This window comes from Neomonachus schauinslandi, chromosome 6 (assembly GCF_002201575.2).
Source record: "Neomonachus schauinslandi chromosome 6, ASM220157v2, whole genome shotgun sequence".
Taxonomy (NCBI): domain Eukaryota; kingdom Metazoa; phylum Chordata; class Mammalia; order Carnivora; family Phocidae; genus Neomonachus; species Neomonachus schauinslandi.
This window is the reverse complement of record NC_058408.1, coordinates 85,686,298-85,711,227: the sequence shown is the minus strand read 5'-3', so window position 1 is coordinate 85,711,227 and position 24,930 is coordinate 85,686,298. Positions and strand designations below refer to the sequence as shown.

At 42.5% G+C, this 24,930-nt stretch overlaps 1 protein-coding gene across 1 annotated transcript in view; it reads right to left on the bottom strand.

Moving 5' to 3' along the window:
• Window positions 1–2,729: 2,729 nt before the first annotated feature.
• The window catches only part of TTC13 (tetratricopeptide repeat domain 13), a 91,020-nt gene continuing 68,819 nt past the window's right edge, over window positions 2,730–24,930 (bottom strand). The window contains 11 exon segments of the mRNA XM_044916465.1: window positions 2,730–3,505; window positions 4,958–5,037; window positions 5,187–5,265; window positions 7,403–7,482; window positions 8,801–8,936; window positions 11,209–11,315; window positions 18,512–18,596; window positions 19,415–19,498; window positions 21,739–21,831; window positions 22,679–22,811; window positions 23,368–23,498. Of these exon segments, the coding sequence (XP_044772400.1) occupies window positions 3,391–3,505; window positions 4,958–5,037; window positions 5,187–5,265; window positions 7,403–7,482; window positions 8,801–8,936; window positions 11,209–11,315; window positions 18,512–18,596; window positions 19,415–19,498; window positions 21,739–21,831; window positions 22,679–22,811; window positions 23,368–23,498 (1,123 nt within the window). The 3' untranslated portion in view covers window positions 2,730–3,390.

Here is a 24,930-nt window from a genome sequence, read left to right as displayed (position 1 = left end):
AGATGGGCTATGGGGGCAGACTGGTTTTCATTTTAGGGCAGTGAGAGGCTGGGAGGGATTTAAATGCAGCAGCAGGAAGACAAGCAAGAGACTGCATTAGCGGTCCAGCAAGAGTGTAAGCTGGGGAGGTAGCAATGCAACCAAGGAAGAGGGGGGGGGAGTTTTGTAGGACAGACAGAAGAGCTGCCTTGTTAATGACAGTGTTGGGTCGCAAGGAAAAGAGCTGGATTCTAGGTGACGTTTCTGGACTAATCCATGGTCCCCTCTAACACACGTTTCAAATTCTCTAGTGGATAAGGGGATTCTAAGACTGACAAGGTGGAGGTAAATGAGTTATCTGAAGATCCTGTATTGCTAATAGCTGTAAGTATGAGAGAACCAACATACATGCACGCAACTGGACCAACCTGCTTGGCGTTGGGAACACGGCCTCTCAAGCTCACATCTGACCAGGGCAGAGATACACGTCTCATGTGGGGTTTCCAGTTCTTCATTGCAGAGCTGGAGGGGGAGGAGGCTGAGGGGGTCACCCACCTATCAGGGGGCCTTAACTTCATGCCACAAAATTGAAAGGGTAAAGGTACCTAGCAAGGTAAAAACCAAACACAGATAAAAGAAACATGGCGGTCCTGTTTCCTCAGAATGACCAAAAGGTTTTGATATGAAATGCTAAGGATAAAAGCAAACTGAATTCTAATTTTTAAGAAAGAAATTTGTTTTGGGCGCCTGGGTGGCTCAGATGGTTAAGCGTCTGCCTTCGGCTCGGGTCATGATCCCAGGGTCCTGGGATCGAGTCCCATATCGGGCTCCCTGCTCCTTGGGAGCCTGCTTCTCCCTCTGCCTCTCTCTCTCTCTCTGTCTCTCATGAATAAATAAATAAAATCTTAAAAAAAAAAAAAAGTTAAAAAAGAAAGAAATTTGTTTTTTAAAAAAGCTTTAAACAGAGAATACCTTGTATGATGGAACTATGACTGATTTTTTTTGTTTGTTTTTAAAGGTTTTTATTTATTTGACAGAGAGATAGCACAAGTAGGCAGAGTGGCAGTCAGAGGGAGAGAGAGAAGCAGGCTTCCCGCTGAGTGGGGAGCCCAACGTGGGGCTCGATCCCAGGACCCTGGGATCATGACCTGAGCTGAAGGCAGACGCTTAACGACTGAGCCACCCAGGTGCCCCTGTGACTGATTTTTAGGTGCAGTTTTTCAATTTAATAGAAGAGGTGATGAGAGAGCATTAAATATCATGATATAAAAATGTATTTCAAATCTTCCTGTGACAAGAGCCCTTAAAGATGGGAATGGGAGCGCTAGTGGTGGGTACCATCTTGGCCACCAAACAGAACTACTGTAATATTTTGTTCAGACCACAGTCAATTTGGCCTGAGTATTTTGGGATTCGGGGCAGAAGATGGAATGTTTTCCCAAAACATTTTGAAGTCACAGAATTTAGCATGTTAGTACTTCTGATGATGTGATAATCACCTTATGCGAATGAGGAGAAACTGGGCTATCTAAATAAAAACTGAAATGGAGGAATTTGGAGTTGGTTTCAAGAGAAATATGTTCTAATTCTGGGGTTTAGACATATTGTCGTATTTTAGAAAGGACAGGGTGCTCCTGGGTGGCTCAGTCGGTTAAGCATTTGATTCTTGGTTTCGGCTCAGGTCAGGATCTCATGGATCATTGAGATCGAGTGCGGTATGGGGCTCTGCACTCAGCGGGTAGCTGCTTGAAGATTCTCTCCTCTGTCCCTCCCCCCACTCATGCACCTACACGCTCTCGCTAAAGTACATAAATCTTAAAAAAAAAAAAAAAAAAAAAAAAGATGGCAACTGCCATCTTGCTTTGCAATCCCACACAGCATCTCTGGATGCAGCTCTTTTGTGGTTTCCAAAGTCTTCAGCTAGCTCAATTTGGTCAAAACAGCACAAAGCTGAGAGCACAAGGAAACGTAACAGATACATGGAGACCCTGCACGGTGCCCTGTTATGTATTCTCTGAGTCTTGAGAAGAGCGTGCGAATTGAATCTTTAGTCCTGAAGACCACAGCGGGGCAGGGAGGCCCTGGGCTCAGAGCGGACTGGCTGGAATCAGCACCAGGGTGTCAACAGCTTGGGGTCTCGGGAGCGTCAATGCCCTCCCAGAGTCTCAGCTCGCTCACCTGTAAAATGAAAATGGACACTTGTCTTCGGTGAGCACAATGCTGGTCTCCAGGAGAAAAATCGACCTGTGGGTGTGAAATGTGCTCATAAGATGGGGTGTGCCTGACAACTGGGATCATTATTCCCCTCCCTCAGAAGAGACGACAACAGGAGCCACACTAGGTGGCTGTTCAAAAGCACACGTCAGTAGTTGGATGGGCATCAGTCCGAAGGGTGGGCATCAGTCCGAAGGGCAGGTCGTCTCGATCAAACGGCCATGTTCTAGCAGATAACTGCTCCTGTCCAGTGGTGCTAAGCTCCCCACGAGCCCCGACACCCCAAGACACTGGCTGGCTACTCTTAATGTGGGATTTCAAGACCAAAACCAAGTAGCAAAAAGCAGTGAATAGTTTAACTCTTTAACAAACACCGAAGAAAAATGAAAATGATTTGGAAATGGCAATAATTTAATGAACCCGTTTTATTCACTGTCATTTACCCTGTCTCGGGAGCGGGGGGGAAATCAGTCATGTTCCGGATGTTCTTACACCTGCAAGTGAAACTAGTTCACAAAATAAAATCATACATAATCCAGTGTCAAAAACTGGTGATTTACAGAAATCACCCCTCGTTTATTTTTTCCAACACAGAGAAAAAAAAAAACATGGTTCAGTAATTCAGTGTTTGGGTCACTGGCAAATACTGTCTGCATCATTCAAAACAAATGTTCCGGCAGTGAGCTCTGCGGCACATGGTGACGGCCCAGGAATCTTCCATCATTCAAATACAACGGAGAACCCACTCGTGAAGATTATGTGAGAAACACGATGCCCTATCACAATGTGCATAAAAAGGCCTTTGAAAAATATACAAATCTTTCAAGGAATGAAAACACTCCTGTTTTGTTGTTGGTTTTGTTCCTTTTAATGATTAATTTTTGGTTTTTGAAGTCAACTTTTTTGCTGTGAGGAAGGAGTTTTAGGACTTTGTAAGTGGAAACCAACAAGGCCGCTGGCCTCTACATACATTTTCCTGCCCCAACATAGAGCTTTTTTTCCCCCCCCAAAAAACCCTCTTTCATGATTTTTATTATGGTTCAAAAAGTAAAGAAAATGATTTCAAGTATTCAATTCCTATCAAAAATTGGTATCAAAAGTAATAAAGGACCTAGTTTCTTTATAATTCCATGTTTTAAAAAATAACTTAAGAAGCAAGAGGTCCGGCCCTTTACTTGTATAAATACCACAGCGTAACTAGAGTTTCTTAAGACAACGTGGAGAGGAGTCCGTGTTTAGCACCTCGATCATTGATCTTAATGTAGGGAACGTCTCTGACACAGATGGGAGAGTCTTATAAGAAGGTGAAATACTGGAAAAGAAAAACACAAAGAAGGAATATGAAGATTAACACAATTTCACAAAAAAGGCATTATTCCTATTCTAATATTCTCTTTCCAATGACCCTGTATGTATGCTGTCAGACAATTTTACAAAAGCAGGGAGGAGCTGTGAAGAGAACGGATGCTTCTGTGGCTGGGGACTTATATCCAGAGGCTCCCATAATGGACTGCTGGCCAGTTCAGCCAGAATCTTCGGAAAGGAAAATTAAACTCTGCTGTACTTGTGACTGTTGGCACACGTCCTGCCAGGGAGCCGTTAGACTTGAATCAGAGACACAGGCTCCAGACCGGCCTCGCTCCTTATTGGCTACAGCCCTTTCTCCGGCCCCCCTGCCCATATCAGCAGCACCAGGCACAGTCTTCTTAACTCACAGGGGGGCCCTGAGCCCAGAATGAGATCATGCATGCCAGAGGGCGGTGCGAAATGGTAACTGCACAGTGGGAGGCAGTTTTTTATTCATTCCTTAAAGAACTGTTGGAAGGTTCACACTGTAAAACTATGGAAGAGACAGAAGCAAGACGTTTGACGCTATGGTCATACTCCTAAAACACACGTGAGCCAGCAATCTTGAAACGGGAATACCCTGGAACGGGGTGCGACTGTCAGGAGCTATCGTTACAAAGCTAAGTAACGTACTTACACACTGAACAAGAGTGCACTACAGACATGAATTTCTCTGTTTTAAACAGAGTGCAAATTACCCAGCAATTTTTAGAGTGGCTGCTGTGTCCAGTAGATGGGAAGGGCAAAATTGGCAGGGGTTATGATGAAGAAAACACAGAGAAGGAGCAAGAATAAAGGTCAGTGACATGTGCTTGTTCTTTATTAACTATTAAAGTATCTATGGGTTTAATTTCATCCCGAAAGTCCTGGCAACAAGAGCCAGGAAAGATCAGGGTACGCTGGACTCGTGATGGTAGCCGCTGGGGATGATGTCCAGTTAGTATGTATGGACTCACATGTATTCCTCGCCTATGTTACAATGAAGGGCCACCTTCTCAAAATCAACTGTGCAGTAAAAATGGGCTCCCACTCAGAGTAAGTCTGAAATGGGTCCAGCTCACAGTTTTCAAATTCCTTCCTGAATACTGAACCTAAGAGTTTGGGATAAAGGGTCAATTAGCCAAGAGAGATGAATGCCTGATTATACAAAGAGGACATGTGTCACTTTTCCTTCACAAACCAATTTCCTTGCTTTTTATTCATTATTTATTTTTATCTGTAGACTCACCCTTTCGGGGGTCCTACACGACAGGAAAACATCTTAGCCTTGGAAAAGTGGATTACACTCCTTGCAGAGTAAGAACGCAGGAAAAGGAGCGTACTCCCAGTATCACTCAGCTAGCTCCAACAGGAGCAAGAAGTCCTCTCTCCCCCTTTAGAGGTAACATCCCTTTGTTGACCACCACCAAGTAGTTACCTTTTTAGGCTCATCCAGCTTTTGGCTATTTTGCTAAAGGCTTCTGAACCAGGGGCTGTCATAGCTTCAAAGTCAACTAACTGAAAAAGAAAGAAATTTAGGAATGTAATTAATACGGAGGAGAGAGGCTCACTTTGAGATCTATTTAACTTCTGGATCTTAACACAAAAATCCGAGGGCTGGGATTTAAACACACAGTCAACCATCTGCCCTTCTGGCTTCAACATACCTTCCCTTTGGGGATTTTTCCTGCCACTTCTTTTCCACTTGCCATCAAAGCTCCCACGATCACAGAGTAAGCTATCACACTATGTAAATAAAGAATAATTACCTGTCAGTCCTGGTTTCTGAACAGGGATCCTATGAAAAGTTCACTATGGATTTTCTGTCGTAAAAGATGAAATTTTACTTAAGAATTCTTTAAAAATTAAACTAAAAAATACTTTGATGTCTTAAAAAATATCTACTAATTTACTACTAACAAAAATATTTAGATTCACGATTTTAAGGGTAAATGTGACCCAGAATATTCTTTTTCTGGGGAAAAAAGGTGTTTCTTTTAAGTAGGAGTTTTCTTCCCACTTTGTTTTTCTATTCTTATGAAATAACGAATTAAAAGATGTGACTGCTTCTATTTCTAGCAACTTCACAAGGCTTGGCTTTTAAAATGCATGTATACCATACATACACTTTGTAATACAAACAAATTATTAATCTTACTGTTTAAGCATTAAAAAACCTCGTTCCCCAAAGAAGAAAAGCAGAACACATTCTCAGAAGGTGCCAACAGACCGGTTTGAAAGCTGATGTGTCATATAAATTCCCTTCCTGGCATATAACAGACTCACTCCTGCTTCTGACATATCTATTACACACGGGCCGCGTGGGCCCTGTGCAGGACACTCCGTGTGGAGATAACCAGAAGGAGGCTCTCGCCTCTGAGAACAAGCAGGCTGGCCGGGGAGGCAGACAGCACACACGCTGCGGGGAAAGCCTGCAGGTGCAGCTAGTCAAGCCCAGGGGGCGCCCACGGGGGCCTCTTCAGGGTCCAGGTGGGGCATGGCGGGCAGAGGGGAAGGAAGGGAAATGGCCGGCACAGAGGCAGAGCCCGTGTGGACACGAAGGTGTGAGGAAAGGCAGGGAGGTGCACTGGAGGGGGAACGGGAGGCCCTTCGAGAAGTTCCACAGTATAGTAAAAGGGCGGGTCAAGGAAAGCGGTGAGGAGGCCAAGACAAACCAGGGCAGGACACGGACGAGCTTGCACCAGAGCCACCAGGTATGAAGAATGGGGGCAGAGATCCTGAATCTCTACACTGTACACCCGAAGCCAATATAACACTGTATGTTAACTACACTGGAATTAAAAAAAAAAAAAAAAAGAAGAAGAACTGAGGCAGAGGGGGACGGAGAAAAGCCTGGAAGCAGGGAGACAAGTCAGAAAGGCACGGGGTGGTGCGGGTTTGAACTACAGCGGTAGCTCTGAGCACAGAGAGGACAGAAGCAACGGGATCAGGGGCTGAACAGAGGCGGCTCTGAGGGCAACGCACAGGTGGCGAGAGCTGCACCTCCTTCCCGTGTCACCTCCTTCCCGTGTCACCTCCTTCCCGCGTCACCCCGGGAGCCAGTTCAGCCGCTGTGAGGACAAATGGGCAACTGCTGGGTACCCGCGGCACCCGCGTCCGTGCTTGATCAGAGGGGGTGTGCGGAGGGCGTAAGCACGTCATATACTCAGTGCACGCTAGTAACAGTTAGGCTGATACTACAGTATTCATGCTCCTCGCTTGTTTCCGTGCCTTTCTAATATAACAACATTTACTACCACATCTAGGAGAGTTTTACTTTTAAAGTGTTAAAGACAAGAACATTCAAGCATATCATTTTAGCCCAAACATCTTAAATTCAAATTCCATGATCTACTGCATGTCATACTGGCAAACAGAGGACAGACAGAAACCCTGGTTTTGATGACACCTAAGAAGCTCCTGATGGATTCCTAAGCAGCAAGAATTGATTCACAATAGTACAAGTAGTACAGAATGGCTGGTGACTCAAAAGTATAAAACATTAGGGCTGGAGGTCGAGTGACGGACTAAAACTGGGGGAAAGGGGAGAAGAGGACAGGGTAGCAGTCTGGGCAAATATCACAAGTTAAAATACAGTGAGTGCAAATGCATGCATGTAGTAGGCCTTCAAGACATTTGTGTTGTCGAGTGGATCCACAGCCTGTAAAATGTAAGCACACTATCTTAGAACAATCTGTCATAATTCCTTTGATGGGGTGGTAGGTCAAGGACATAATTTCTGGGTGGATTTTGAAAAAAACCAAAGGGGATTTCTTCCAATTGCATGGGGGTACTTTTGGACCCCCAGACACAACGAGTAGTGCAAGCAAAAAAGGACATGTTCTTCAATGTAAAAACTTTCAAATGATAGGTTATCACTCACCTGGATCCTCGAGAGAGTGGCATTAAATTATAAAAGTAATAAACTAAAGATAAGATTAAGTTGCAAACAGCATCAGCCTCCTAGAAAAAAAAGACACATGCTCATGAATTTAAGTATTAGATTATAAACTAGTTTTTTACAAGGTGATAAGACATAAGAAAATTTAGCTCAGGAAGAGGATTATTTCATGTCTCTCCTACAGGAACCTACTTTCACATTCTTGCATATTTTATACTCTGCGCTACCATTTTTTCCTAATGAAAGGGTATATATACAGTTCGGTGTAGGGCAATATTTTCTGAGCTGTTTTTAAAACTGAAACTTTTTCAGGGCACCTGGGTGGATCAGTCAGTTAAGTAACCAACTCTTGGTTTTGGCCAAGGTCTTGATCTCAGGGTCCTGGGATTGAGCCCCGAGTCAGACTCTGCACTCAGGGGGAGTCTGCTGGGGATTCTCTCTCTCCTTCTCCATCTGTTCCTCCATCCCTCCCGCCCAATTAATAAATAAATCTTAAAAAAAAAACCTGAAACCTTTTCTGATAAACATAAAAATCTCAGCCTCCTTTAACGTGACTTGAAATGTCAAAATATATATTAAGATTAAAATAAAACAAAGTACTCATTAATACCAAATATGGTTTCCCAAGAATCTGATGAGCACAACCTCTGTACTGAGATTTAGGTGATAAATACACTTAATTATATAAAAACCTGGATGCTTAATTATAGGTATGAACTGATTAGGTGCAAGAGAAATGAAGTGATTTCCCAGGGACCACGGGCATCCACTCCAGAAGTTGGATGGAGTGCCCACAATACTCCCATGAAGGTGTGACAGGCCAGATCCTGCCTCTAGGGAGCCCCCTCAAGTTGGGGTGAGACACGGAGGGAAGAATCACAGACCAGGAAAGGCCCACCAAATGCCCCACAGGCCACTGTCACTACGGACCAACTATGGACAGAGCCCAGACATACCGTGTAACACACAGTAACTGTGTACATGGATCATTTCCCTTCCTCAATTACTATCGTTATTAAATATGGGAATTGGGGGCACCTGGGTGGCTCAGTCGGTTAAGCGTCTGCCTTCGGCTCAGGTCATGATCTCTCAGGGTCCTGGGATCGAGTCCTGCATCGGGGCGAGCGGGGAGTCTGCTTCTCCCTTATACTCTCCCTCTGTGTGCTCTCTCTCTCTCAAATAAATAAAATCTTTAAAAATAAATAAATAAATATGGGAATTGTTTCTGTAAGAATTTTAAAAAGAAGTCCTTATAGGTCATCAGTGAAAGCTGATCTCAAGCATAAAATGGATAATACCCGTGAATGGGTAGAGGCTTTGAAAAGGTTACAGGAGAATCCTAGTAAGCACGGATAAAATGGAAAAAAAACAAAAACCTACCCCAAATTCTGATGAAAGAATCAGTACTTTTCCTTTTGCTGTGAGGTCTTTATAAAGTGCATCTATCTCAGCATGATAGAATTGTGTTCTTTCTTCTGTGGTTTGCGTTTCCACAGAAAACAGTATGTTGCCAACCCTAAAAATACAACAATGTGTGTCAAAGGCATGCATTTTACAATTCAAAGAGCCAAACATGGGGAGTCAAAAAAAAAAAAAAAAAAGGAAGGAACTGGTATGCTGATGTGGCACAAGACATATCTGAGAATGTGTCCCACCTTTCTAACTACACACATGTAGGCATGTTCCATATGTAGGCAAGTTTCCCATAGAATATGATATTTTGTTCGGTCTAACCAAATGTATTATAGGAGCTTAAGCTACTACAGAAGGGAACTACACATAGTCAAGAATGAATGCATGGTAAAGACTTTCTCAGACAGCCTCCCTATTATGATTGAAGATCAGGAGCCAGAACTGTGTGCAGAAGTTCAGGGACTCTACTGTGTTTTTTTAAGCTTCTGCTGCATGCTTAGCTCCATGACAGACTCTACGGAGGAGACAAATTTGATGCAACAGGCATGTATTATATAAATAAACAGCTCTTAGATCCTATAAAGAGGAACACAGAACAGCTGCTGCATTTATGGAGGAAGGAGGGAGAACTGAGGCCATGAATTATTATAAGACCACGTGCACAGTGATCACATAGCGCGTGAGGGTTCAAAAGTGGGAGATCAGGTCTAATTTAGGGATGTGGAAGACAACAGGAAATGCTTCACAGGGGAAGGGGCCCGAATGTGAAAATCAGAATGGGAGTGAGAGAGGCTCAGAACCAGGAGGTGCGAGGTGACCTCAGGGAACAAGCCATCCAGCTGAGTTAGCAGGCCAAGTTCTGGCAGGAAAACAGTTCAGGCAAGCAGGAAATGCTGCGAGGGCCACATTATGAAAGGCCTTGAGTGCCTGGCGGGGGAGTGGGTCCTGGTATCCACGGGCAGTGGAGGGTATGGAGCGGGGAGTGGTTTAACACCCAGTGGAATGGAGCCTCGGGGACACTGACAAAGCACTGGAAGCCACCACGAGACCAGGGACGGAGACACCAGAGTCTACTCGAGGGGTGAGAGCCCAGAGCATGATGCAATGAATACGGTGAGACATGGAGGAAAGACGCCATGTTTCTGGGGGGGGGGAGGAGCTTTCTGTACTCTTTGGCACCGTCATTCCCTTTCTGCCTGGAGAACCAGTTCATCTGAGATCTATATCTCACGAGTGGGTGGAAAGGCAGGGGAGTAATTTTAACGTTAATAGCAAACCTGGAATTCCTTCCAGGGAGGGGAGTGTGATATTTGTTGGGAAAAGTACTTTGATAAATGGTCTGGGGTAGATCAACACCTCAAGGATATGGAAAAGTCATAAAATCTGGGAGTTGCTAAGCTGGTGCTTACTCATGGAGCCTGTGTAGGTTCTGACCGAGAACTTGACAAAGAGGCTCCTGTAAAGGTTTGAGAGTAAAGGCCGATGAGAAAGCTGGAGCCCAAGAGGCAGAGGCAAGTCACAGCCCTACTGTGGGGCTGGCAGAAATCAAGCCGGAAGTCCCGATGCAGGAATCATGGCGCCTTGCAGGCTCAGCAACTGAGGGATGCGTGTTGCTGGGGAGGGGCAAGGTAATCACCCCAAATTCAAGGGATATGGAGGCTCCTAGATGAAGCTTGGGCTTCAGATATAAATTAGACTGGTTAATAAAAACAGTCACTGCGGGGCTATTTACAAAGTGAAAAATGAGAAATACTCTAAATGGTCAATAACAAAAAATTAGTAGGAGGAATGCTACAACATCCAAAAATGGAATACTATGCAAGCATTACAAATGCTTACAAAAATATAAGAAAATGTTCATGATAAAGTAATTGTAAGATACAAAAGAAACAGATTATAAAACAATGTGTGGAGTATAATCTCAGTTTTTAAAGAAACAACTCAATGATTTTTTATCTTTGCTTATCTTTGTATTCTAAATTTTCCATAATAACAGACTGCACCCCTTTCAGAATATATTAAAACCTGTACTTAAAAACTCTTACAATGGCCTTCAATCTGCCAATCTTTCATCTCTTTTCATTTTATCACTAAAAGTGTTGCCCACAAGGAACTTTAAGAACCTGGAAGAATGCTTTCCACATTAGATATTATACCTAATATCTAGAAAGCTGTTAGATCCACCGTGGTCAGAAAATGTATCTGCTGGCACAATATTCTACAAGTCATGTTAACAAAATAACTGGTTATAGCTACACACTGGCCCTTGATAATTTTCATTTCAGGATAAAGCAAAAGCCGGGTAACGTCTAACCTCCTGTGGCAATATCAGACACCAGCCCACCTTTATACTCACACTTAGGAAGCGTACATACTTGTCTCCTGTAATTGTGATTGTGAATCCATCATATTCCTTCCCTTGATCTTTGAGGCTGGGAACTTTTGTGTTCACCGTGAACCCATCCTTCGTTTTAGTATTAAACTGCTTTCAGGGAAAAAAATTTCACATTACTAGTGTGTAATTCATTGTAAACCCCCAGGCGCTCTTCTGTAGCGCTGACTCAACCTTCCACGTGTTTAAGAAGGGTCACAGAAATCCTGATGCAAGAGGCCACGACCATGCACACCTCTACAGGGACCGGGGACGCCTCTGCCTGTTCCCAACGCCCCACACAAACTCCAGGCCCAGGTGGCACATCCCTGGGCCCCTAGCAGAGGCCAGCACGGAGCCTCAGCAACAAGCTCCCTCAGTCAGTGAGGGTACTGCTCCCTTCTAAGAGTCCCCTCAGGATTTTCTCATGTTCATCTTTATTGGCAGCAACTTGGATTCTTAGCAGAATGGTTGTACCCCAAATCTCATAACTCAAAAAACACCTTGTGCTCATGCTCGTGTTCCTTCAAGGCAGTCTGATTTGAAAAGTACTCAGAGTTATATTTGTCAACTGGAGAATTTCACACACATACATACACACACACACACACACACACACACTCCAACTCTACAGACCACAGAAAAGTATGTTAAAGGAATTACATAGAGCCAAGAATGGCCTTCAGGGGTGATAAGTATGAAGGCAGTTTCAGATGTCAGCTTTTTGTTTAAAATACTTTGGACAGGGAGCCTGGGTGGCTCTGTTGGTTAAGCGTCTGCCTTCAGCTCAGATCATGATCCCAGGGTCCTGGGATCGAGTCCCACATCGGGCTCCCTGCTCAGCGGGAGCCTGCTTCTCCCTCTGCCTGCCGCTCCCCCTGCTTGTGTTCCCTCTCTCTCTGGCAAATAAATAAAAATCTTTTAAAAAAAAATAAAAATAAAATAGTTTTGACAAAGCCAAAATGCCAATAAATAGATTTTGTCATTACTCCAGAAAAAATCCTCCCCACATTGTTCAGTGTTGCCAACTTTTTTTAAAGGGCTGAGAGACTTGAATAAGAGAACCAAGGACGGACTAAGAGGAGGTTGTGCTTCACATAAGCCACTACTGGGGGAAAGGTTGTCTAAAACCAGTAAGACCCAGCAGGTGGTCATGAATGGTGCAGAGAAGGACCAGGGACCAGCGAGGCACAGGTGATCAGAACCAGCATCAGGAACTGGAACAGGAATATCTTCCATGGACAAGGGGCTTCTAGAGGAAGACGTGTGGTAACATTATATGCCAAGTCTCATCTGATGCTCATGATGTACCAGTAAGATAGGGCATGGTCTCCATCTTACGATGGAGGAGCCCCTGGGAGGGCAGGTCCTACCCGAGTTACTGAGCGGGAAGTGGCAGCGTGGGAACATGGACCCAAGCCTTCATGACCTCCAGCCACATTATATGCCAAAAAGCTGCCTCAAGGGGAGCTGAGGTATAGAGTTGACCTTGACCAATGTGAGGGGTAGCCGACCCCCCAAACCTCTATATAACTTTTGACTCCCTAAAAGCTTAACTGCTAATAGTCTACTGCTGACTAGAAGCCTTACTGATAACATAAAAATATGTTGTATGTATTCTATACTGTATTCTTACAGTAAAGTAAGCTAGAGAGAAGGTTATTAAGAAATCACAAGGAAGATACATTTACAGGACTGTACTGTATTTACTGAAAAGAATCCACATAGAAGTGGACCCATGCAGTTCAAACCCATGTTGTTCAAGGGTCAGTTGTATTTTAACGTGGTTTTTCACCAAAAGAATATTTCAGTGGAAGCTGTCGTCACATCACATTGCACCAAACCCTTTATTTATATACTTCTGTGTGTGCCTTTAAAAATAGTGCTTTCACCACACTCCCGGTTGAAAGCTAGGTGTCTAGTGCTGCCAGGGAATGGTCACTTCCACACCATGGCTGGACACGCAGTGACCTCGCACCAGAAGGCTGGCCCCGGGTAGGCGACGCTCGGCCTCTCAGCTGCACTAAGCAACTGTAGGCTTGGAGCCCACTAGGCTTTTCTTTTTAAACCAAGACATACATAAAACGTTAAAATCCCACTCAGCTGATTTGGCCTTCTACACAATAGAGTAAATGTAATGCCTAAAATACCAACAAGAAAGAACAGGAAAAACTGAGACACGTCAGTTTTCTTTCTGTAGGTCTGTCCCAGCGGCCCTCCGTGGAGTGGTTCTGCCCTCTGGGGGGCATCTGGGGAATTTATGGGAGAGTTTGGTGGCCACAGGGACAGGGGGGTGGTGGGTGGGGGGAAGGTCTACCACTTAGCAGGTGGGGCTGAGAACACTAGATGTCCCACAGGGTAGGGGACAGTCACACGTGATGCATGACTGGCTGCCAATGCCCCACTGAGTTTTCATGTCCAAGAAGAACCTGTTTATAATTTAATAATCTCCTGGGCCTGGAACCAGACTCCATTTCACACTTAGACACTAAATATTTTACATGTTTTTTTTTTTTTAAGTTTTTCATTTATTTAAGTAATCTCTACCCCAACGTGAGGCTCAGAACTACGTAGTTTTAATACACACTGAATTTTCCATGAATGCGAATAGCACGTCCAACTGAGGGAAGAGGGTATTAGACATTGTTTGGAAGGTTACCATTTCAAAAAACCCTGTTGCCACCAACACTGTGGCTCACGATCTGTAAGTCAGCAAGTAACGCACAGATACAGGGCCGCGTTTGCAGCTGACAGGTTCAAATGTAAACAGGTGTGAACAACGGCTCCTTCGTTATGGCTTCTCGTGAAGACAAGCCTGAATGCTGACATCCTGAGCTACACACACGCTTGTCTATTACGGTTGATTTACCTGGCAGACCTCCTTTTATGGCACAATGGTGATGTTTTAAAGAATTTTTTGAGTAGGTGTGATATATTCTCTGTGAATTTCATTTGCGAGCAGGAAAGGGGGCATCGAACACGGGTATTCAGTTAATGCCAGAGTGGCTTTGAGAAGGTTGAAAACCACTGCATCGGTTTATCTGACACTCGCAAGAACTCTGAGCTGAGGTCTGGCCAGAATCATTGCTCCTAGTAGACAGGAGCCTGGGATCTAGACCGTGGAAGAAGTTCACCCAAGCCCAGTGAGGCAGATGTGGACCCTGGCATGCAGAGTACTAGCTCACTGCTTTGTTCTTGACATGATGTTTCCTGGTTATTCCTTAGAAATGGACAAGCTCTGGTTCTACCCATTTCTCAAATTTTATTTGACGTAATTAAACCTCTCTACTATAGCTACAAGAACACTGATTCAACTTTTACGTTAAAGTTCAAAGCATTAATTGGAAAAAATAAAATCCACCGGCTGTTGGCAAATTTTTGAGTAGTTATATTCCCGGGCGGAGAAGAGGTTCAAGAAATTATAATTTCTTGATTTTACACTTTTAAACAATAAAATTTCTGTCCCTTGAAGTCTCCTTCATCTTGAATTACATTGCTTTTGATGTTAACATTGCCACACCCATGTTTCCTTCCATTAGCATTTGCCTGGTATACCTTTCTCCCTTCCCCTTTTTAAACATTAACTTGCTATGCATGTCTCCTGTAAACAGCACATAGCTGGACTTTAAAACACCAATCTGAAATCGTCCATCTTTCACTAAGGGATCAATTATAATGCCAGGCTGACTTCTCACTGCCATTACATCCATTTCTTACCCACCCTACTCTTCATAAACTTTGAGTTAAATTGACTTTGTTGTCTTTATGCTGTTTCCCTACCTTCTAGGCATTTAGAAGATTATACGTCCTACCTCTGTTCTTTCAGTGTTTGCCTTTAAATTTTAATATAGATAATTAAACATGTATTTTCCTGTCAATATCATGGGTCAGTCAGTGATTATGTTCTCTCATTGAAAAAATAAATACCTTTATAGTAACAGTTTTATTTCCTCTCTCTACTTTCTTCAACCTTTAATGTTGACATTAGCTAGTACTTTAATTTCAGACATGTATATTTTTTAACATCAGGCATTAACAATTCATTTCAGTGGCTTATTTGTTCACCATGATTTCTGATATCTCATGTTTTCTTCTTTCTTGGGCTTATTTTGTGAGAGTACAAATGTCTTTCAATCATTTTGACAAAGAAAATCTAGGTTTGATGAAATTCCTAAATGACTATGCCTGAAACAGTTTTTATTTGACCTTCATACCTGAACACTGGTACAGTGGGTTCAAATAAATTTCCCTTAGTTGTCTTCTAGAATCCACTATTGCTGGAGAGAAGTCAGGCATCTGTGGAATTCTCCTTCCTTAGTATTTGGTTTTTTTCTGGAAGCTTGAAGATGTTCTTTTTGTGTGTGTGTTAAAATATACATCACATAAATTTGCCACTTTAACCATTTGTGAATGTATAGTTTGATGGCATTAAGTACATTCACACTGTTTGCAACCATCACCACCGTCCATCCACAGAACAACTCAAATACAAACTCTGTCCCCATTAAACACTGACTCCCTCCCCCAGCCCCTGGCAGCCACCATTCTACCTGAATTTGACTCCTCTCGATACTTCACATGAGTGGAATCACAGGGTATTTGTCCTTTTGTGACTGGCTTATTTTATGTAGCATAATGTCCTCAAGCTTCATCCATGTTGTAGCCTGGGTCACAATTTCCTTCCTTCTCAAGGCTGAATAATATTCCATTGTATGGCTAGACCACATATGATTTATCCATTCATCCATCAATGGACACTTGAGCTGCTTCCACCCCTTGGCTACTGTGAACAATGCTGCCACGAACATGAGTGTACAAATATCTGTTCAAGTCGCTTCTTTCAATTCTTTGGAGCACACGTCTAGAGGTGGAGTTGTTGGATCATATGATAATTCTATGTGTAATTTTTTTGAGGAACTCTTTTTCACATTGAAGTCCCCAAATTTTATCAGAATGTGTCTAGGTGTCAATGTTGAACATCATGCTGAACATCTGGGGGCCCTCAACTGATCTTTTCATCTCTCTACAAGCTTTCCTTCTTTTGTTTTGTTGACTAATTGCTCTGCTTTTCTTTCTTTTTTTTTATTTGCTCTGCTTCTTTACCTTTCTTCTCTCCTTTTAGAATTTCTATCAGATAGGTCCATTCTTCATCTTCTGTGTTCATCATCTCTTGTAGCTTATATTTCTTTGTCTTTTACATACTACATTCTGGAAGAATTTATTGATCTTCCAGCTCATATATATTTGATATTCAGCTGTCTCTAATGTACTAGCCTAACTATCCGAGATTTTCTAATTTATGAGAATTCTATTTTTTTTTTCTGTTGCTTCTATCTATCTATCTATCTATCATCTATGAAATTAGTTTATGTACTTTCTTTTGAGGTGAAATTTACATACGATGAACTTCACATGTATAATTTGATGCATTCTGACAAATGTACATACCCATGTACCCATGTACCCACTATACCATCAAGATATAGTGTATTGCCATAATTCTGGAAAGCTTCCTCCTACCCCATTAAGGTAAATCTCACTTCTCATAAGCCACCATTATTCTGATATCTATCCCCATAGATCAGACTTCTTAGAAATGGAATCATACTCTTTTGTATGTGGCTTCCTTTGCTCAACATCATGTTTCTGAGGTCCACCCCGGTTGCTGTGTATAGCAGGCCCCTTGCTCCGTTTTGTTACTGAGTAGCATTCCATCACTGGCCTCCCCTGAGAAGTGATGGCAGACCCTTGTAAAACCTTCTGATTGGGAAGATGGCCTCTGGACAAGGAAAGTGGAGAACTGGCACACAAACCTTGGGCCATATGCAAAACCCAAGTAATGGCTTCTCTGTGAGGGTGGGCACCGACTTCGACTTCATTCACCCTTTTAGATAAAGGGGGCAGGACCCACATCTGGGTCCTTGCTGGGCCTCATGATGAGACTGTGGATGCCACAAAGCCTTGTTCTCTGTCCAGCATCCTAAGTGAACCAAGTTCTGGATTATAGACAACGTGTCTTGTGAACCAATTACCCATCCGAATTGGAGACCATGGACTTTCGGGTCCTCTGATTTTCTTTTGGTCTTTTTACAGTTTCCATTTCCCTGCTGAGATTCTTCATCATTATGTTCATGTTTTCCTTTAAGTCCTTGAACACGTTTATGAAGCAAAGACTTTAAAAGAGCTAGTTCCAACTTCTGCATCATCTGGGGGTCTGTTCCTGTTAAATGGTTTTGTTTTTCTTGGTTATGGGTCACGTTTTCCTGCTTCTTCATTTATCTAATAATTAAGAAGTCTAGATTGTGTTTCCTTCCTTTAAAGGGTGTTGAATTTTGTGTTGGCAGGCAGTCAAATCACTAGCAGATCCATTTAATCCTTTTAGACTTGTTTTTTTTTTTCTCTGTTAGGGCACTCTATTTTGTCCTAGGATGTGAACCTCATTCTAGGTGGTCTTACACCTACAGTGTGTCCTTCCTGGGGTTGTCACAAGATGCTCAAGGTGCTCACGGGATCCCTCCATCCTGGCAAGGCCACAACTCCACTGTCTCTCAGTGGTGTCAAACCGCCGATAGCTCTGCTCAGCTCTCACCCCCACAGCGGCCACTCTCTGCAGAGCCTCTCAGAATCTCACTGCCCGCACACAGTCAAGCTCTCAGCCAAGGATGACAAGGATCTCCCATGCTGACCTCCAGGTACTCCTCACCTTGAACAGCTCCCTCCTCTTCTGGACTCTGCCCTGTAAAGTCCAGACACTTGAATAGATCCCAGTTCCAATCGCTGCCTCCTTAGCTCAGTAAGACCACCATAGTCTGTTTAGGCTCCACATGCACAGTGGTTTAGTACATAACCCAGGTAGAGAGCTGGGGTGAACCTGGGCTCACCTCAGGTGTTCCCCTCTTCTCGAAAATCACAATCTTGTAATTGCCAACACCTGAAAATAGTTGCCTTGTATTCTGTCCAGTTTTAGAATTGCTATGGTGTGGAAAGGCAGTCAAGTACTCAGTACTCCACTGTAGCCAGAAGCAGAATTCAACTGTAGAGATTTTTAAGTTTCCTTCTGTTTCCTGTATCAACTGCTTCCTCACAGATTTGCTTTTATGTTTGAGACTGATGCCTGTGTCTTATTTTGGTTCTTATTCAGAGTGTGTTTACATTAGTGTTTTCAGGTAGAATGCTTTATAAGTTTTAAAATACTTATAGCATAATATTAATAAACATGCATTTAAAGTTATGAATTCTTTTTAAAAAGTGCTCTAGTTTGTTTGTTTTTCTAAAAACACCTCCCAAGATTTTGATGATAAACTTACCTTCATAATCGGAAGAAGGTCTTCTACTTTGTGTACCTTTTCCAGAGCTTCTCTAACTTCCAACAGTCCTTTAGGATTATTAGCTCTTAAAAAGAGAAAGAGCGAGAAAGAGAGAGAGAGAGAGAGGGAGATGGCAACTAAAATTAATACAGAAATGTAATAATTAATTACATTAACTGCTATTACCTTTAATTTAATAAATCATCCTCAATTTTGAGTAGATCAATATTCAAAATGGTGGGCCAGAACAAAAGTTTCTAAATAATGGGATGGCTTAATCCTCATGAATTTGGGGCTGCAGATGACAATTAAGAAAATAGCAGTCCATCTAGAAAGTGAAACAGGGAAAAGCAGAATGGATTGACAGCCAGTGTGTATATATACATGTATGGATCTTGGTTTGGCCATGAAACCTTGATTCTCCTATGCCATCTCTGAAATTAGAAGTGATTTTTTTTTTTCCTTTCTGAAGTCGCTCAAATGGAAGTATCCTGCTAGGTTTTTATACCAATTTTATATTTTCTTGGTGATAACGATCCATTCAGAATTCTTTTTTCCCCAGTGTTTTGTTTGTTATTATATCTATACCATATGGCCTTTCATGTGAAGGAGAATGAATATGAAATCCTGAATAAAGAAATTCAAAGAAACGTCCTTCTCTTTAGAGAAAAGAGATCAGAAAAGTCACAATATTGTAAGATTAAAAACACTGTGGATTTTGTGAAGCTGTTAAAAGGTTGATAAGTCATTACTGAAAGACTTTATGATTCCAAACACTGTGTAAACATTTGATATACTTTGTTTAGTCTGTCAATAGGCTTAGTTTTCAAGTTTTACAAATATAACTAATGTAAAATATATCAAAGCTAGCAATTACTATGAAAAAGAAAACTGAAGGATTACCCGTGATAAACAAGAATTCTATCTTTAATAAAATGAAGAATCTTCTCAAAATACTCCAGGTATCTCATGTTAATCACCTGACCCCTGTAAGAAAAAAAATTTTAAGGATCTTTTTACAAAGGAACATACCTGAAACATCTGATTTCCAAGTTAATTCAAAAGAACAATAAGAGAGCCAAGAGAATAAGGTAGCAAAAAAGTTTGGAAAACGTGGTTGCTTGCGACCAATGAATAGAAGCAGCAAAGAACTGTCTTAGTAAGATGGCTTGTCAGCTCTTGCAGCTTTTTCTGGTAGGAGAGGCACCAAACTCAGCCCCGGAGATGCCAAAATGGGAAGAAAGATCCTCAAGTACTTCTAGGCCAATTTCCTTTTAGGAAGCCCTTTAGTTTTTCTCCTCTCCCTTGGTTCTCCCAGTAACATTATCTGCTCCCACTCCTTCTTGCAGTTGAGCTCACAAGTGGCCTTCGTCTCTGCCTGCTCTACATATTATTTTACTCACATTTCTATCCCCACCTCCTAGTTTTACAACTCTCTCCCCGAACTTCATGTACAGCCAACATGCTGATGTACACACCCCAGCAGCATACACGTGTCTAACACGTACACACCCAACTGCTCCCTGGGTTCCCTATCGACATCTCAAACCTCAAGTCCGTAACTGTGAGCAAGAAGTCACTCCCGTACCCTGCACTGCCCCCAGCCCCAGCCCCAAATACGGCCACCTACTTTTTGTCCTACTGTCACCTGGCCGACTGTAAGGACCACACACCTGAGCCAGAGCAGGGACTGTCTCCCATGGCTCCCCACGCTCTCCCTGATTCCCAACCCACCACCAGTGCTCCTGAGGTGACACTCTAAATATCCATCCCATCCCCTCCCACTCACTTCCACAAAGCTGATACTTGTTCATCTGAATTATTCCACAACTTTCCAACCACTTCCCTTCCCTCCCAGGTCACCACCTTCTCCCAGCAATCCTGCCACCTACAGCCAAAGTGACCATCTGAATGTGCAAATCTGCTCTGCCACTTCTCTGCTTACAAGCTCTGAACAGCTCTCTGTCATCTTTAAAAAAAAAAGCCTTAAATGGCATCTAAAGTTATTTATATTTTGAAAGAAAGTTTTTATATTTGGGTCTCTGCCTGTCTTTCAAGCCTCAATCCCTGACAATACTCTCTGAATTGTTAAACTAATCACCAGTCCTAATGAAGGAGTCATCCTTTCCTGACCATACCTGACTTGCTTGTGCGTCCATGCCTCATCCACCTCTCTGCTTCCCATCTCCCCACACAGCACAAGCATCACCTAAAGGCTGGATTGGACACCCCTCTTCTGTGTCCCCCTGCGTCCTGTACACATGACCACCATCACTCTGAACACAATACGTTGCAGTTTACCAGTCTGGCCTCACTAAGCGACATCACTTATTGCACAGCACAACACACGGACAGTGGCCTTCAGTTAAAGCCAGTGGAGTCTAGCTATACATGCCACAAATTAGAAAGAAACAGGAACACACAAGTCACAAAAGGAAAAGAAATTTTTTTCTAGGAAGTAAAAAAAAAAGTATAAATGACATGTCCATTAAACTTAATGTCAGAGTTGTACTGAGTGATACTTTCTTGATCAGGCTTCTGGAAGGAGAAGCATTTTAGACGTGACACAACTACCACATTTGTAAATTTTATCTAGAAGTAAATTCACGGCTCCCCTTGAAGCTGATGTTCTTTAATATCTGTTCATCATCTATTTTGAGGGTGGCTAAGCACATGTACACATGTACACATGTCCCTAATTTGCAGAGCCTCTGGATAAGACAGAAGCTCTCTGATTAACCTGGCTCACCCTTTCAGGAAGGCTTAGCTACCAGAGTGTTACAGAGCCAACCCCTCTGTTTGTTGGGGTTTTAGAGATGGCACAGGGGAGCGCTTCCCCCACCACAATTCTTGTCCAAGAATTCTTTGAGCCATGCAACATAATCAGGATATTATGGGAAATGTAATGTTCTCCCTCTAATTACTTGCTGTGATGTTTTAGGACCCTTTGAGAAGGACATCCTAGGCAAAAATCTGGCAGTCTTCCCTTCAACTGAGCTGTGCATCAAAGAGAAGAGCCAGGGGAAGGAGCATGGCATGTCCTGCATTTCTTCCTGCAACTGGATTAGCTGAAGCGAATGCAGGCAGGACCCCACAGGCACAGAGCTAATCTGTGTATGCCCTTGTCCAAAAGTCACCAGGGAAGGAGCAAGGGTCACTCACGGTCTCCATGACCTATTTGGAATAAACTCCCATGAAAATAGGAAAGATGCACAAAAGGTTCCTACCTGATCAAATTGATGTGGTTATTAAAACCTCTGCTAAGACTTCGTGCTGGCATTTGATCTAACCACAACACTGGCTGGTCTGGGTCGGCAATCCTATAAAACAGAGCTTGTTAAAGATGAAGACCTTATAAAACCTACAAATGCTCAAAAGCATTAACAACAAAACATGAGAAGTCTTTGCAAAAGCGGGGAGAAAGCAACTGCTCAGGCTATTACATCTAAAAATATGCAACACCAACCTGTATATTCCAAATAGATGTTCCAGTTGGACCAAGTAGGAAGTCAGTACAGGTTTACTAGTAGGGCAGTATTTTTCTCATATAAGTGAGTATCAGTGGTTTACCCCACTAAATTGTAGCTGGTTAGGCAGGCACACACTTCAACTATCAAAGGACTGGTACACCGACGTTCATTCAAAGGCACCCCAGATTGTGTTATGCTCTTTCAAAGAGACTGCTTTTTCGAAAACACTTCACTTAAAAATATGCTTGGAAACTTGACAGCACTCAATCCCTATAATTCATAAACACTAGTTGAGTGTATTTTAAAGAATAACGATGCCAGCAATTTCTGACAAACTTGAGAGAGGAAAACATAACTTATAAGGCCTATTGTTAGTAGACAAACAAGATTCAAAACCTGTTAACGAAGTGGGAGGTACAGGCCTCCAGTTATGGAAACAAGTCACAGGGATGAGAGGCCCAGCACGAGGACCATAGTCAGCGATACCGTAACAGTGCTGTGTGGGGACGGGTGGTAGCTACACTCATGTGAGCACAGTGTAACATACACACTCGTCGCATCTCGATGCCGAACACCTGAAACTCACATAATACTGTGCGTCAACTATACTATTCCAAAACACCTGTTAACTAGGGGAGGCCTCTACTGTTTTACAATGATAACACTTCGAGTTTATTTTCATTTAAAGATTAGTCACCGTCTCCACTTTACTGCAATGTCGAACATGTCTCTCCACTGCATTAGCCGTGTTTTCCCATTCATTCGAACTTTCGAGTTGGTCCACGTACGCTGGACAGCTTGCATGACCTCCAATGCCGCCAAACCCATGGCTAAAAGAAGGAAAAGTTGAGAAAACAAGCGTTTGTAAGTACACTTGAGAGGAACTAATTTTCACCCACTTTACACAGTCTCGGGGATAACTCCAGAGTCACTGTAGAAAGAATTGTTAAGTATTGATAATTTAACAAGACCAGAGATACATTACAGTTGTGACAGTCCTAATAAAACTAAAATCTATCAGGGGAATGTAGAGGCACCCCCAAAGTTGTCTCCTCCCAGCTCTGCCTCCTACTGATGCAACCGGAGGTTTAAATTCTCCCTCGCTCCCACACTAAGCAAACAGCTCCCATGGATGAACCGTCTGATCTGCAGTGATGACCTAAGACCTATATTCTGTATCTACACTATCGCAACAGCATAGAAGTCATGCTGGCAGCAGTCTTCTTCCAGAATTCTCTGAATGAATCTCTACACTTTTGTCTCGATTAAATGGAGATTCTGAGTCAACAGCACAAATGATTTTTTTTTTTTTTAAAGCACAACAGGGTTTGACAATCCTTGTTCTTATGTCAGATATATTTCCATGTTCAGACAGTTTCAGAATACCTCTGTGTATTCTCTTGTTTGGCAGGAAACCAGGTGTCTCATATTGCATCAGTGATCCCAAACGATCAGCTACACAGATCAGCTCTTGTACCTCGGGCTTATAACTCTCAAAGTTCTGATGTAACACGTCTCTGGAAGAAACATTACATACATGGTAAGGACTTTTACGACAGATGTCTGGTAATCCAATTTTACCTGGAAAACAGTCACTTCCTCCACTGGAAAACTAATCAAGAAACCTATGACCATAGAATCTCGTCAGCTCCTAAAATCCAAGTTCCCAGATGCCACCCAGGGGCCAGCAGACTTTTCTAGAGACAGCAGTGCAGGCCTGCCATGTTAATGCTCTTCTGCACACAGATGATTCTCTAAAAAGGAGTGGTAGAGAATATATATAACCTCTTTGACCAGTCTATTATAATACTTCTGATTACATAATAATTGACACACAAAAGCATACAATCTCATTAACCCAATTTAAGAACTAGAACAATTATGTCTATTTGTATGCTATCTTCTCCACCCTATCCTCCTGCCTCCCAGCAAGAGAGAACTTATGTTGAATTTTATGTTCATGATTCCTTTTTTTCTTTTTAAAAACTAGGTTACAAATGTATGTCCCTACATAATATATTCTATAGTTTTGCCTATGAACTTTATGGGAAAAATGATATGACATTGTAGTTTACTGACTTGCTGTTTTTTACTCAACTTTGTATTTTAGGATTAATCCACATTGTCATATGGGTTGTTGGCTTATACTGTTGTACAGTATCCCACGTGGGCTGGCATCACTTTTATCCATTCTTCTGTTCATGGACAGTGGGGATGATTTTCAGTTTTCCATTTGAACAAACACTACTATCAGCAGTCTGGGACAGACCTCCTGTCGGACATGTGCACAAGTACAAGTTTCTCTACTGAATATACACAGCAGAATTGTAAGACTGTAGGATGTACAAATGTTCAATTTTACAAGATAATCACAAACAGCTGGCCAAGGCGGTTATAGCAATTTCAACTCTCACCCGGTGTATATAAAAATTCTCCTTGGGGAAGAATGAAGGGGGGGAAATCGGAGGCGGAGATGAACATGAGAGACTATGGACTCTGAAAAACAAACTGAGGGTTCTAGAGGGGAGGGGAGTGGGGGGATGGGTTAGCCTGGTGATGGGTATTAAAGAGGACACGTTCTGAATGGAGCACTGGGTGTTATACGCAAACAATGAATCATGGAACACTACATCAAAAACTAATGATGTAATGTATGGGGATTAACATAACAATAAAAAATTAAAAAATAAAAATAAATAAAAATAAATTCTCCTTGACCCCCCCCCCAACCTTCTGGTCAATATTACTATTATCAGACTTTGTAATATTTGTTCATCTCCCAGGTGAGAAATGGGGTCAGATGTATTTATGAACCAAATCTGCCATTCATGCTTTCCCTTGTTCACGTGTTTTGCACAATTTTCTACTGGTTATTTGACTTTCACCTTTTAACGTGTAGAAATTTTTCATAAATTCTGGATACTAATTTTGGATACTTAATCAGTTTAC